At 38.2% G+C, this 15,584-nt stretch overlaps 1 protein-coding gene across 9 annotated transcripts in view; it reads right to left on the bottom strand.

The window, feature by feature from the left end:
• Positions 1 to 15,584, bottom strand: part of LOC127433365 (PH and SEC7 domain-containing protein 3-like) — a 204,532-nt gene that overhangs the window by 19,451 nt on the left and 169,497 nt on the right. For 7 of the 9 annotated variants that reach the window (XM_051685198.1, XM_051685199.1, XM_051685200.1 and 4 more), the window contains 2 exons: positions 13,486 to 13,529; positions 2,191 to 2,381 (listed from right to left, as the gene is read on the bottom strand). In XM_051685198.1, coding sequence (XP_051541158.1) covers positions 2,191 to 2,381; positions 13,486 to 13,529 — 235 coding nt within the window. Of the gene's footprint in view, positions 1 to 2,190; positions 2,382 to 13,485; positions 13,530 to 15,584 lie in introns of those variants that run through there. The other 2 variants (XM_051685207.1, XM_051685202.1) reach the window with 2 other exon arrangements.

Raw genomic sequence — 15,584 nt, 5'->3', positions numbered from 1 at the left:
CATGACTGCACACCAGTGCACAAAGCAAGGTCCATAAAGACATGGATGAGCGAGTTTGGTGTGGAAGAACTTGACTGGCCTGCACAGAGTCCTCACCTCAACCCGATAGAGCACCTTTGGGATGAATTAGAGCGAAGACTGCGAGCCAGGCCTTCTCGTCCAACGTCAGTGTCTGACCTCACAAATGCGCTTCTGGAAGAATGGTCAAAATTTCCCATAAACACACTCCTAAACCTTGTGGAAAGCCTTCCCAGAAGAGTTGAAGCTGTTAAAGCTGCAAAGGGTGGGCCGATGTCATATTAAACCCTATGGATTAAGAATGGGATGTCACTTAAATTCATATGCGTCTAAAGGCAGATGAGCGAATACTTTTGGCAATATAGTGTATATATATATATCCTAACTTAAACATGTCAACGCAAGTGTGATTTATCCGTAAGAGTGTTAAAACTGAAGCAGTTTTTGTTTGTCAGTGTGTTAAGGTCTCATGTTGAATGTACTGAACTCCACCAGTGGTTAATCTGCTTGGACACCTCTGTGAACTTGTGTGACTTCATACATCCACTTAAAATAACTAAATAATAGATTAGTCGCTCAAATATACACCACACTTCCACAATACCATCCATCCACTGGGGGAGTACCTCTGTATCACTGGCAATTCTCTATACTGGAAGGAGAAGTGCCTGTTTGAGAGAGGACTCTGACTAGGTGAGAGTGGATCCGTTGGGATGCCAATCCAGTGGGGACCCCAACAGGTGGTGACGTGGAGAGATGCTCCGAACCAGGTAGAGAAGTGGAAGCGCACCACTGTGCCTTGGGAAAAGCCCCCTATTTTCCTCTCTTCCCCTTTTCTCCATTGTTGTGGACAGATAAGAGTATTCTAAGTTTTGGGACTTTAAATTTCATTCCGTTTTGAACTGTACATGCCGCTGGGGTTAGCAGACACACGAGTCAGCATTTGGGCTCGCGGGGTAGCTAAGGTGAGATGAGCGATACTTTCCACCTTTCACAAACATACACAACCACAACAGCTTCATACATTTTACTTGCATGTTGAGTACGGGCAACACATATTCTTTGATATTAGGATTCCCAGCTAGTCATTCTTTCTATTTTCTATTTACCCCTAGAACCTGTGTGGGGGTTAGTTGGCGAGTTTGTAACATTACCACAACACAGTTAGTGCTGAGAAAAGATCCAGCAGCATTTGAGACACACAGATCACACTTGCTTTCATATTTTGTATCTAATGCAATGCCATTCAAACATTTTAGGCCCGCTGTGTTTTCAAACGCACAGTACAAAACAACAGTGAACTGAATCATTTCAAGCAACCCTTTTAAACTTTACTGTCATTTAATTTTTACATTTTGTTGAGAGGATTTGACATTTTTTAATCTTTTATGAACCTACATGCACGTAAACATACTGTAATGCTTACATCTCTTCAGTAGATACACAGCTCAGCAGGATTCTTTATTTCTAGTGATTGTAGAAACTCATTAGACAGGAGAAAGAAGTGGACGTAAAATATGGCCAAAATCCCCATTCCTCTACACGTGTTTGCCAAAGCACTGAATCACACCTGCTTTACCTCCGTTCACATTACACAGCGTTTATTTAATGACTTCTCCCATCATTACCTCAATATACCGATCTGTGAATTGCAGTGTGCCACTTTAGTTAGGAAGAGCCATAAATAAACTCTGATTGTGAATAAACGTTTCTACTTAATAGATTCATGAATAAAATCAAACAGAAATAAAACAATTATTATGACCATTTATAATAATTTTAGCATTTCAGCAATAGTTGAAAATTGTCCCTGTGCAGCATTTTAGATTCTTTGTAGCGAGAGTATTTAGTAAAAGGCTGCTATTTACTGTATCATGATGTTTTTGTAAATGTATCTGTTCAAGATTGAACATCTTGTGTGACAGAATCATTTTGTGCTTTATATTACATTGGTTATACAAGATATTGCCACTTTAAACAGCTTCAAAGTAGTTAGCTGCTCTTTGTTAGGAACCCTTTACAGCTAAAACTTGTGTCATTTGTGTAGCTGAAACAAATGAGCACTTCAAATAAAAACACAGGGAGAACTCAGCAGTACCTCTGATACTGACAAATTGACATTACTTAACAATAATGTCTCTTGAATAATTCTCAAAATAATTTCCCTCTTACTTTTCTTCCCGTCCATGTCGGCATGGATTTTGCGAGTGAGGAAGCCGGTTTTGTAGACGGCGGCATTTGGGTCGTTTGTGATGTCCAGGAAGGGATTACTGCCACTGCTGATGCGACTGATGCTCTTCATGTGAGCATGATTGTTCTTATCTGCCAACTCAGACAGAGACTTCTTTAGCTCATCTCCATCCCTACAACACACACATACACAAACACACACTTTAGATCTTTGAGGCTATATTACTGAGACACAATGGTTGTCATAGTAAGCTGTGACGAGGAGGAGGGCGTGGCCGGGCCGAGGGTGCACGGCCAGAGCTGAACCAGATGATCAGCGGGAGAGCGAGATAAAGGGGAGCCGGAGACACCAGTTCAAGAGAGAAAGAGAGAGAGAGAGGCACGCGGCTACGTTGTGTGTTTCGGTGTTTCTGTTTAAGTTGTGTTTTACATAGTTCCCGCCTCCTCCTTGCCCATCTTTTATCTGTTACTTAAGCCAATCATTGCTATACCGTAAACCTTAGCACTAAAAGAAATTTTTTTGGTTGTGTATTTTTATGACAAAAACAACAACAAAACAAAATAAAGGATGTCCTTAGTATGTAGTGAGCGATTTAATAATCTCTGATCGATTATATTCATCGTTAATAATTTGATTGGCTAAGCTTATTGATCGTCCAATAATCAGTTCCAGATCAAATGTGTCAGTAATCATGTCATGTCCTGTCAGCTACACAGAGTAAAAAACACAACTTGTAAAGATGTAAGGTCAATGTAATCATGGAGCGTTTCTCTAAAGATGAACATTATGTTTACTGCATAAACCATGATAGTGTGTTATAGTACAACATGACAACAAGCATTGTTGATCCACCGGTCTTTTTGTATCATCCACACAAACAATCACACCAGTTCTCACCGGGAGAGCATACTGGTACATTCACCATCACCAGTGTAGAGTTGTGTTATTTACTGTATTCACACTGCATATTATTTTTTGACAATTTCAAATAAAAAAAACAACGATCTACAATGTGTGCACAAATCTGTATCTTCTATACAAGTTATTATTAACAGTAATACATTAACAGTTAATCATTAATTAATATAATATAAAAATTATAATAATATAAAATTGTAATATAATCAAAACAGCCTGAATGTATTAAAAAAATACACAGAGCTGAAAATATATTTAGAGGAAAATACCAAAACTTGCATGTCTTAAGTGTATTTACTTAAATTATGTTTAAACAGTAGGCTAAATGCACACACTTCGGTTTCATGTTTCATTCTACAGTATAAATAAAGCTTTGATTGAAGAAAGATGTGCATCAAAAACAGACAAAAACACCAAAACATCGAATACATTTTTCATTTCATATGTCTTGCAAGTTACAGTCTCTGTTAATGTCACTTTTTACTTAATGTCATGCTGTATATGATTTAGACACAATCATAACTCCAATTGTAGAAAGTTTCTATATAGATTATTCACGGATATAGATTAGTGTAATTCTGGTGATGAAATACTGTGTGGCCAAAGAAATATGACTCAGCATGAAGTGTTACAGGCACAAATAAAAAAAGATTTGTTTTGTTTTTTGGTCATGAGAAATATTTTAATGTTGTCTAAAATAAAATAAAATAAAATAAACGCAGCAAAAATTGTGATTTTGGCCATGTAGCACCTCAGAGATCTTCACATTCTTGACTGTGTATACAAGTCAAGACATTTTTATTTGTATAGCGCCTTTCACAACACACATCGTTTCAAAGCAGCTTTGAATGTGGATGTGTGTTATCCAACAATTAAATTCATACAAGTTTTGTTATTTTGACATTTTCTATTGAATTGCTATTCTGTACTGAAAATATTTTATTAACCAATTTTAATGACCAAAATTTTGCGTGTAACCCTGTTGTTAGCATGATTTTCCCCCTTTACAAAAAAATCATTTGGTAAACATTTTTCACATTTGCCAAAGTCAACCCTGCTGTTGCCAAAGTTACTGTAAGAAAAAAATTATCAAACAAATATATTTAAAAAAAAGTTAATCAGTAACTATAAACCAACATTTACCCCAAAACTAGTTGGCCCCTACCGAGTTTTAGCTTTATTCAGACTAAATTTGCAGACTTGTTACACTACTTGCAACCCTATTATAAAATCCATTTTATTCATTTTTTTCATACATTTTGTCTATTTAATTTTCACATTTATTTATATGTTTAAGGCTAGAAAATAACAAGATCACACATTTGCCTCAGAAATAAATTAATCTAGCATAGGGACTGGCTAATTATTTCAAATGTTCTCTAGCACTATGTTTATTGTGTTATGATATCTTATGATTTTAGTATAAAAAAAAGCCCTAATAAAAGTAAAACATGCCCTAAAAAACATATTGCACCTTAATAAAAGTGATCATTTCAGACACTAGTTTCATACCCTATTGGTGGAAAATATCTCGCGCACAGAGAAACAGTAAGAATTCCTGTGTCCTGTATGTGGGTTTCATTAAAGACTGACAGAGGTCGCTTGACAGGTCACTGAGACGTCAACTGAACACCTGCGACTAAACTAACTTCACATGAACAAGATCTCAAATTAGCTGCTGTGTGGAACGTGACGGGCTTATGATACTGCTGCAAGCATTTATTGAAAACACTGTGCTGGACTCTGTCCTGGAGGCTGCAGCTTCTGTCAGTCATGGTGAACGACGTTGCTAAGAAACTAACAGTCACACCAGTGGCCTTTTACCTCAGCCTGCAATTATACAGCACTATTCCCTGTGTGACATCAGTCAAGTGTCATGAGGCAATCACAACGCTCAAACATTCACGTTACGTGAAAGACATGTTATTTCCACAGGAGATGAGATGATCTCCCAAAATAACAAACATTAATAAATGAAGAACTGGGCAATGACTAATGAATCCAGTGACCGCTGGCAAACCGGCACACAGTGGCGTGTCCTCTCTTGTGATGAAAAAGAACATTTTATAAGTTCTGTCCATCTAAAGTACTCAAATGGATCACAGCAGTGTTTCCTGCAGCACTATTCTGAATCTACAGCGCCACAGGAATAAAAATGATATTTTACTCAAGTTATGAGTTTGCAGTCTGATCTGAATGTTATGATATATAAGCAGATTTATCCATTATTGCACAGCTCAAGGGAATACTTGATTCTGATTGGTCAATCACTGCATTCAGCATTCAAATATTTTGGAATAATGACTGTTGTCCATAGCAACTGGTTCCTGATCACCCTGGCGGGGTTTATTTTGCAGTAATTATTGGATTGCTGTACATTATCTCTTACTTGTCAACCACCAGGGAGTGCAGTGCCCAAATTTCACAGGGACCTTCATGACAATTTACCGTCCTACATAATGTTTGAAGCCTTCACGGTCTAATTCTTTGGCACAGTAAAGAAAACTCTTTGCAATGTTGAAAGCTCTTGTCAGGCTTGGTCTGAAGATAATCTGACCCAAATTTGGTGAAGATTAGACGATTTCCACAACAAAAAAACAAAACAAAAAAAAGTGGACAGAAAATGGCTGATGTTAGAAAAACAGGTGTCATTGCACTCCATATGACTCAAGTATTTTAAAGAAAGCCAAGTCATTTTGATTTTGTGCTGTCCCAAAACTGCTGCCCCCACTGGAAAAGTTATGATACATTATACAGAATTTCATTTCAATACACCAAGCTGCTGCCAAGACATTAACATTGTGTTTGACATCTACTAGCCAGGGCTGTACAGTATGAGAGTATTGTTGCATTTGCGACAAATAAATGATAATATGCAATGCAAAATTGCCATGGATGTGTTGTAAGAGTCACAGTAATGTTCCTTCTATGCTGAGTGCAGATTGTGCGGCCACACACAAAAAAAGTGATCAATAAAATGCTAAAGATAAGTTATTGTTTATTTGTAAACAAACACTTGGCTGCTGCACTTTTGGGTTCTTTTAGCACCGCAGCGACCTGCATAATGCATATTACACCCAAAAATGGCATGAGCTGGCAGAAAATGCATTCTGAAAACTCTACAGATTTAATATTAGCAAACTATAGTTTTGGCATGTCGTTTAGGACATCTACTTTGTGCATGACATGAGTAATTTGTCCAGCAATTGTTTACAGACAGACTGTTTCACTTTTAATTGACTATATCACAATTCCAGTAGGTCAGAAGTTTACATACACTAAGTTAACTGTGCCTTTAAGCAGCTTGGAAAATTCCAGAAAATTATGTCAAGCCTTTAGACAATTAGCTTCTGATAGGGGGTGTAGTGAATTTGAGGTGTACCTGTGGATGTATTTTAAGGCCTACCTTCAAACTCAGCACTTGACATCATGGGAAAATTAAAAGAAATCAGCCAAGACCTCAGAAAAAAAATTGTGGACCTCCACAAGTCTGGTTCATCTTTGGGAGCAATTTCCAAATGCCTGAAGGTACCACGTTCATCTGTACAAACAATAGTACGCAAGTATAAACACCATGGGACCACGTAGCCATCATACTGCTCAGAAAGGAGACACATTCTGTCTCCTAGAGATGAACGTAGTTTGGTGCGAAAAGTGCAAATCAATCCCAGAACAACAGCAAAGGACCTTGTGAAGATGCTGGAGGAAACAGGTAGACAAGTATCTATATCCACAGTAAAACGAGTCCTATATCGACATAACCTGAAAGGCTGCTCAGCAAGGAAGAAGCCACTGCTCCAAAACCGCCATAAAAAAGCCAGACTACAGTTTGCAAGTGCACATGGTGACAAAGATCTTACTTTTTGGAGAAATGTCCTTTGGTCTGATGAAACAAAAATTTTACTGTTTGGCCATAATGGCCATCGTTATGTTTGGAGGAAAAATGGTGAGGCTTGCAAGCCGAAGAACACCATCACAACCGTGAAGCATGGGGGTGGCAGCATCGTGTTGTGGGGGTGCTTTGCTGCAGGAGGGACTGGTGCACTTCACAAAATAGATGGCATCATGAGGATGGAAAATTATGTGGATATATTGAAGCAACATCTCAAGAGATCAGCCAGAAAGTTAAAGCTCAGTCACAAATGGGTCTTCCAAATGCACAATGACCCCAAACATACCTCCAAAGTTGTGGCAAAATGGCTTAAGGACAACAAAGTCATGGTATTGGAGAGGCCATCACAAAGCCCTGACCTCAATCTGATAGAAAATTTGTGGGCAGAACTGAAAAAGTGTGTGCGAGCAAGGAGGCCTACAAACCTGACTCAGTTACACCAGTTCTGTCTGGAGGAATGGACCAAAATTCCAGCAACTTATTGTGAGAAGCTTGTGGAAGGCAACCCAAAACGTTTGACCCAAGTTAAACAATTTAAAGGCAATGCTACCAAATAACAACAAAGTGTATGTAAACTTCTGATCCACTGGGAATGTGATGAAAGGAATAAAAGCTGAAATAAATCATTCTCTCGACTATTATTCTGCCATTTCACATTCTTAAAATAGTGATCCTAACTGACCTAAGACAGGAAATGTTTTCTATGATTAAATGTCAGGAATTGTGAAAAACTGAGTTTAAATGTATTTGGCTAAGGTGTATGTAAACTTCTGACTTCAAATGTATGTACATCTCTCTCTCTCTCTCTATCTTTTCCAGATAGGACTACACTCTCTTAAAATGGAATACATAGACAATAAATCAATGCCAACTAAAGCCTTCATCAGCCAAATAAAAAGGACACTTCATCTGCATGCACTTCCACAGTCAATATGGGGTGGACTTCAAAGACACTTATTCATTAATCTTATAGTTCATTCAGTATCCTTTAGTTTTTTAAACAATGCCTAACAACATCTACCCAATTACTTATTATCATTAATTCACTCAATTAATACATGACTTGTGCAACACATACAGTAGATAACTGATACTGGCATTATATTCATGCTGTATATTCAGAGAGGAACTGGCCCCCTCAGCTGAACCTGGTTTCTCACAGGGGTTTTTTCTCCATTAACCCTCTGGGGTCAACGGACGCATCCTGCTGGATTTTTTCCGCATAACAGCGGAAACAACTTAAAATACTCTGTCATTTTTGGGCATACAGATAAGTGTAAGACCTCATTAGAAACCATAAAGGGTCTACTTTTATTTGTGCACACTCACAATAACAAAATCTTGTCCTTTTGTAAAATAAAGAAAATAAACAGGGTGCGCTTTCAGCCGTCTCTGTCTCCGTGAGCATCTTTCTGAAACACGTCACAAAAATGAACTGAAACTCAGCGAATACTTATCACACAAACATGAAACATATGTCTAAAGAAAGCTTAAGATGTCTACTTTTCAATAAAACTATTCAAATTTAAAACAAATATTCTCCTGCAATGTAATCTGTATGAAACAAAGCGATGTACAGTTTCTCCAGGCTCAGCTCATTATCGCTAATGTGATCACACCCACCAGCAGAGGGCGCTATTCATACGGTAATGAGCTGAGGCGATCAACGCAAATGGTAAACGCCCCCAACAATGCCTTAAAAAGCATCAAGTTCATCATCAGATTCATTCCCTTTCCCTTTCACTCTACACAGGTGAGGAAGCTCTACAGATGGTCCTGGATAGTGACAAAGAGTTCACATTTTCCTCAGAAGAAGAGCGATTTGATCCAGCCGAGGATACAGTTTCAGATGAGTAAGTCATTTAGTTTTACTTACATTAGTTGACATGCTATTTTATATAAACATGGACATATTTTACTAGCTGGACTATTTCCAGACTTGCCAGCCAAGATTCAGAGTACTGAAATTTGAAATATGTCCTAATAGGCAAGTTTTATTTACATTTAAATGTTGTTTCGGCTGTATGTATGCTGTATGATATAAATATGATATGTAATATGATATAAAAATAATATGAATGTTTAGATTATATTTTAACTAGTGTTTAAGCTGCCTCATTATCATCAACGAAGCTTGTGCTTGCAAATATCTGTTCGGGTGTAAATATGTAAAATGTGCTGTAAATATGCCCATATTAGAAAATCAGCATATTAGAATGATTTCTGAAGGATCATGTGACACTGAAGACTGCAGTAATGATGCTGAAAATTCAGCTTTGATCACAGGAATAAATGGCATTATACAATATATTCAAATAGAAAACAGTTATTTTAAATTTTAAAAATATTTCACAATATCACTGTTTTTGCTGTATTTTGGATCAAATAAATGCAGCCTTGGTGAGCAGAAGAGACTTCTTTTAAAAACATTAAAAAATCTTACAGATCTAAAACTTTTAAATGGTAGTGTAGGTATAAAGTCTTTATGTAAAGAAAATGTATAGTCAGATAATACATTCAATTATTAAGTCTCCCCACATTCATTCTCTCTCAGGGGAGGGGTCTTTGTCTACTCAGGTGTGAATCACATCAATATTCATGATCATCCACACCTCCTGTGGTTTAGCCTTTCTAACACTAAAAGTGTCTTACAAAAGTTAAATGACTATATTGTTTTGTATGAATAAGTGATCAGGATGGTTTTCACATCATTTTATAGCAATAAATCTAGGCTACAAGATCCAGTTCTCAAAAGTCTTGTGAACAAATGTTTAGTATGTGTTATATGGCCTTATTTCAGTGACTTAAAATTTTTGTTTTTTCAAAAACCACGCATAAACATTATTTTCTCAAAAATACAATCATGTACATACATGTTGTTCACATATTATTGTAGCCCAGTTTGTGCTGAATACAGTGTTATCAGACTTTAGCCATTAATATGTTTTTAAGCAACTGAAAAAAGCACAAATGTCAAGGCATGTCCAAACTTCTCCAGGGCCCAAAATACCCTCAGACCCCAGAGGGTTAACTAACATCTTATGGAGTTTTGTGTTCCTTACCACAGTAGCCTTTGGATTGCTCACTGGTCTGAAGGCAAATAATTTTTAAGGCATGATTTTCAATCAAGTCATTCATTTAAATCACACAGTGATGACTCATTTTCTGTAAAGCTGCTTTGAAACAATGTGTTGTAAAAAGTGCTTTACAAATAAAAATGATGACTTGATTTGACTTGACTAGATACCCTATTCAAAATTTGGAAAAATCCTATAATCATTATACTTATAGATTGTCCTTACAAATATTGCACATTTTTCCCCACAGTAAATGAAATGTAACTAACGACCTAAGCACCAACTAAGGTTATCAGTTTGAAACAAGAATTAGAAACAGGAATGAAAACCAAAAACAAATGAATATTTTTGCAGAACATAATAGAAAACCAAAGCATTTCAGTTGTTTTCAGAATCACCTCTTGCTGTTGCACGAATTCTGTCATTTTTTGCGTGCTTATATGAAGGGAAGAGTTTACCAGTCAGTGCTAACTGCAGCTGCCATGCCTGATGCTCTTCTGTATTTGTGTTTAATTTTATTAGATGATTTATAAAAAATTAGCCTATACACTGATGAGCCAAAACATTATGACCACTCACAGGTGAAGCGAATAACGTTGATCATCTCCTAACAAGAAGAAGCCTTTATTTTGTCACATATTATACATTTGCATATATACAGTGAAATTCTTTTTTTCACATATCCCAGCTAAGCTGGGTTCAGAGTGCAGGGTCAGCCATGATACGGCGACCCTGGAGCAGATGGGGTCAAGGGCCTTGCTCAAGGGCCCAACAGTGGCATATTGGCGGTGTTGGGGCTTGAACCCCTGACCTTCTGGTCAGTAACCCAGAGCCTTAACTGCTGAGTCACCACTGCCCCCTAACAAGGCCACATGTCAAGATCTGGGTAGATTAGATGGTAAGTGAACAATCAGTTCTCGTAGTCAGCGTGTTGAATGCAGGAGAAATGGGCAAGACCTGAGCGACTTTGACGAGGGCCAAATTTTTATGGCCTGACGACTGGGTCAGAGCATCTCTGAAACGGCAAGGGTTGTGGGCTGCTCCCAGTCAGCAGTGGTGGTCCGAGGAGGGACAAACAACAAACTGGCAACAGGGTGTTGGGCGCCCAAGGCTCATCGATGCCAGAGGGCAACGAAGTCTATCCCATCTTGTCCGAACCGACAGAAGGTCTACTGTGGCACAAGTAACATAAAATTTGAATTGTGGTTATGGGAGGAATGTGTCACAACACACATTGCTTTGCACCCTGCTGCGTATGGGGCTGCGTAGCCACAGATCGGTCAGAGTGCCCATGATGACCCCTGTCCACCATCAAGAGTGCCTATAATGGGGCACACGAGCATCAGAACTGGAGCAGTGGAAGAAGGTTGCCTGGTCCGATGAGTCTTGTTCTCTTTTACATCACGTGGATGGCTGTGAACGTGTGCACCGTTTACCTGGGGAAGTGATTGCACCAGGATGCACTGTGGGAAGACGACAAGCCGGTGGAGAGAGTGTGATGATCAGGGAAATTTTCTGCTGGGAAACCCTGGGTCCGGCCATTCATGTGGACATCAATTTAACACGTGCCACCTACCTAAACATCGTTGCAGACCATGTACACCCCTTCATGGCAATGCTATTCCCTGATGGCAGTGGCCTCTTTCAGTAGGATAATGCGCCCTGCCACACTGCACACATTGTTCGGGAATGGTTTGAGGAACATGATGAAGAGTTCAAGGTGTTGTCCTGGCCTCCAAATTCCCCAGCTCTCAATCAGATTGAGCATTTGTGGGATGTGCTGGACCATCAAGTCCGACCCACAGCAGCTCCACCTAGCAACTTACAGGACTTGAAGGATCTGCTGCTAATGCCTTGGTGCCAGATACCACAGGACACCTTCAGGGGACTTGGAGAGTCCATGGCTGAGTTCGAAATGGCATACTACCCATTCTACTCTTACAAATTCTGCCTTATGTGTCTATGGCAGAAATAGTATGAGTAGTATGATAGTATGCCATTCCGAACTCAGCCCATGCCTCGGCATGTCGGTGCTGTTTTGTCAGCATGCGGAGGACCAACAGCATATCAGGCAGGTGGCCATAATGTTTTGGCTCATCACTGTATATCAATACAATTTATTAAATGTCACTTTGTCTCTTACAAACTTTGTCTTGAAAGATGCGAGAAAGAGAGTTCCACATAATGGACTTACGAGTGGTCCCAGGCTCTCATTAATTTATGAACGTTTCATTTATTTTTTTGGGGGGGGGGATTTTTCCCCTTTTTCTCCCAATTTGGAATGGCCAATTCCCAATGTGCTTTTAAGTCCTCGTGGTCACGTAGTGATTCGCCTCAGTCCGGGTGGCGGAGGACGAATCCCAATTGCCTCTGCGTCTGAGATCGTCAACCCGCGCATCTTATCACGTGGCTTGTTGAGCACGTTGCCACGGAGACATAGCGTGTGTGGAGGCTTCACGCTACCCACCGCGGCATCCATGCTCAACTCACCATGCGCCCCACCGAGAACAAACCACATTTCTTTTACCACTGAGCTACCCAGGACCAATTTATGAACCTTTTTAACATGCTATTGAGATTAAGTAGCTGCTACTTACATGCGACTAACGTTCTCCGTAGTGCTTCGGTAAACACAGCCAGTTTATTTTTTTATCCATTTTTATGTCTATTTTTATTTATTTTCCTGATAATTATAGAGAGGTATACCATTCCATTTATGTATGTACATTTAATAATATAGTATTAGTGAGATATGGGATAGTGGAGTTCAAGCAGAGTGATTAAAGAACACTTTGAGCGGGGAGGGGAAATCCACACAATGCTTCTGTTCTCTCTGTTTTTGTAGCTCGAGTCTGAAGCATTCACTGCTACTTGGTTCTCTCAAAAATACCTTTAATTTTTCTTTCCGAAATGGTAGCACAATATTTTATGGTGTAGGTAGGGCCCCAATAATGAATCCAGCCCTGCACATAACCACACAACATATTCAGGTTTAATAAGGTTTAGAGTCAGTTGTTGTTAGCAGTCGGTTGGTTCAGAGAGTTGGCGAGGTCTCGCTGTAATTTGGAACATTGTCTCTCTCTCTATAACTTATTATTGAGACACACTGTCAGTCTAATGTCCTGTTGTCAACATCAGAATTCCAGCTCATGTCTCAAATGCTCACTGGCATCATTTGATTCAAAGTCATGCTATCACATGCACTGTTTGGACATTAGTTAGAGCATTTGAAATATCAGTGTTGTGCTTTTACTGTGTATTTGTGTTGTGGGCACTCAAGCCAATGCTAAAGAGGATAAAAAAAATGACCTCATTTTACTAATTTGTACTAATTTTTTCACGCTTTGTAAAGATGACAAAGATTTTACATGTAAATACTGTGTACTCACACGGCCCATTCCAGCTTCTCATTCTTGATGGAGCTATACAATGACTGCATGGGAAAAAGAACAAAGACATGAAGGATTAGTATGGTATATATTACATTTTATATAATACATATTCACCAGGATTTATATAAAGTGAAGACAAATTAATTTAACTGTTCTAAAAAGGAGAGACTTATCTCATGGTAAATGTTATCTGTGTAACTGCAATATTACATACATGTGTAAAACTGACCAGATGTGGTGTATGTGTCTTCTATTTGAAATGAATATACCACCTTATTGAATTAAAAACGTCAATATTAAATCAAGTCATATGTCTTCAAAGCGTACTTCATCATGAAACAGTCTCCTCTAGACACTAATAGATCTTTCTGATGCAGTGCAATCAGCCAGATTCATTTTGAAAGTGCCACACTATTTATTTGCACATTCTATGCAAATGCATGCACAGGATCTCATAACATTGAGCGTACAGTACAAAGGTCACACTAAGAATCAAAATGTTGCCGAAAAACAACAAACTGATTTGTTAGCTTGAATTTCAGAACATGTATTTAGACCCTGTTCCCTGTTCGTAGAACTAGAACTGCACGGAAGGCAAACATGCAAATTGCATTTGAATTGCAAAATGATCCAAATGATCCATGCTGTGCGTCCATGCAGGCCTTAAATGACAGTAATAAATGAGTAAATACAGCTAAAGTGGGACATTTCAGTTTAATCATCTATCTGTGTTTGTTTATTCTTCCATTACTTAAAATAATATAAAAATAAAGTTAAGTTCATTAAGCTATTAAGTATCATTAAACATCGACTATGACAAATCAGAAAGTGTCCTACTTTACCTGCTTTCACCCAGTGATACATATTTCATATGATGTAATCTGGCCATAACATTGGCGTGACCCTCAGCAGACAGTCAAGCAGCTGATTTCTCATCACACTGTCTTACAACACAACAAACACGACAACTGATGCAACATGAAGCTGTTAGATGACACATGATGGGTCACAGCCCGTATGTTTGCTGTCTGCAACACAATCACGTTTTCTGAATTCTATAGTTGAATCCAGATGTTGCGTTGACCAAAATTTTTAAAAACAAATCTGATCTATTGCATTTCTCTACTTTAGAACCATTCCCACTGCATCTGATGGTAATAGGGTGTGAAAAGTGAAGAAAAGTGGAGAAAATAATGTTTTAAAGAAACTAGCCTTGAAGACAGATGTGAGTCAGGATTTAGGGAGAAAAACGAGAGAAGTATAGTCCAGTGGAAATCAGATCTTGTCTTTCTCAGACTGTGAGAGCAGAATGAAAAGAAGCCAATAACCCACAGCACTTGATAAGACTAAAAGAGAAGTTCTTATGTCTTAATGTCACATTAAAAATACCAAGCGTTAAAATTTTTTGCTGATGGATAAAAACGGAGCATGAAATTTACAACTCAGATATTCAATACGACAGATAATGATTATTTGATTTGATTAATCATATAAAAGTTTATAGAGTTCGGGTGTACTGTATTGTTAGGCGTTTTGGAAATGAAAGCATCCATGTTTTATTTGGTTAAGGGCTCTATGTTCGTGAGAGCGCAAAGCTCTGAAAGTACAGAACATCAAATAATGTCCTTGACAATCGCTGTTGAAGCTGTTTGTTGAATCAAAAAATTATGAGATTTGTGTTAAACTTTCAAGAGGTCATGGTTTATTTTTTCAATTCATTATTATTCTTTTTACTGTTATGTTTAAGTCACTGCAAAAGGGGCAAATGTTTGGATTTGGTATGATATTTTTGACCACTTCATTATTTTGATTATATTTTCATTTCATTTGAAGTGTAATTTGAATGCCCATAGACTTTGCGCTTATTAGTTAAGGCATTGTGCTGTGCTTAACGCTTGCGCACTTAAATAGGGCCCTAAGTGTGTATTGTTTTGGATGTTAAAATGATTTCTCCTATTCCATTTTAATGTTCAAAATCAACTAAAGGCGAATTTATACTTTTGAGTCGAACCTACATTATTTGGGCTCATTTTAATTGGTAGCATCTTCTGTTTTTATATACTGTTTATATTTAAGTTAAATGTGAAAATGCGACA

This window comes from Myxocyprinus asiaticus, chromosome 43 (assembly GCF_019703515.2).
Source record: "Myxocyprinus asiaticus isolate MX2 ecotype Aquarium Trade chromosome 43, UBuf_Myxa_2, whole genome shotgun sequence".
Taxonomy (NCBI): Eukaryota; Metazoa; Chordata; class Actinopteri; order Cypriniformes; family Catostomidae; genus Myxocyprinus; species Myxocyprinus asiaticus.
The sequence above is the reverse complement of the archived record's forward strand: the minus strand, read 5'-3'. Positions and strand labels throughout refer to the sequence as shown.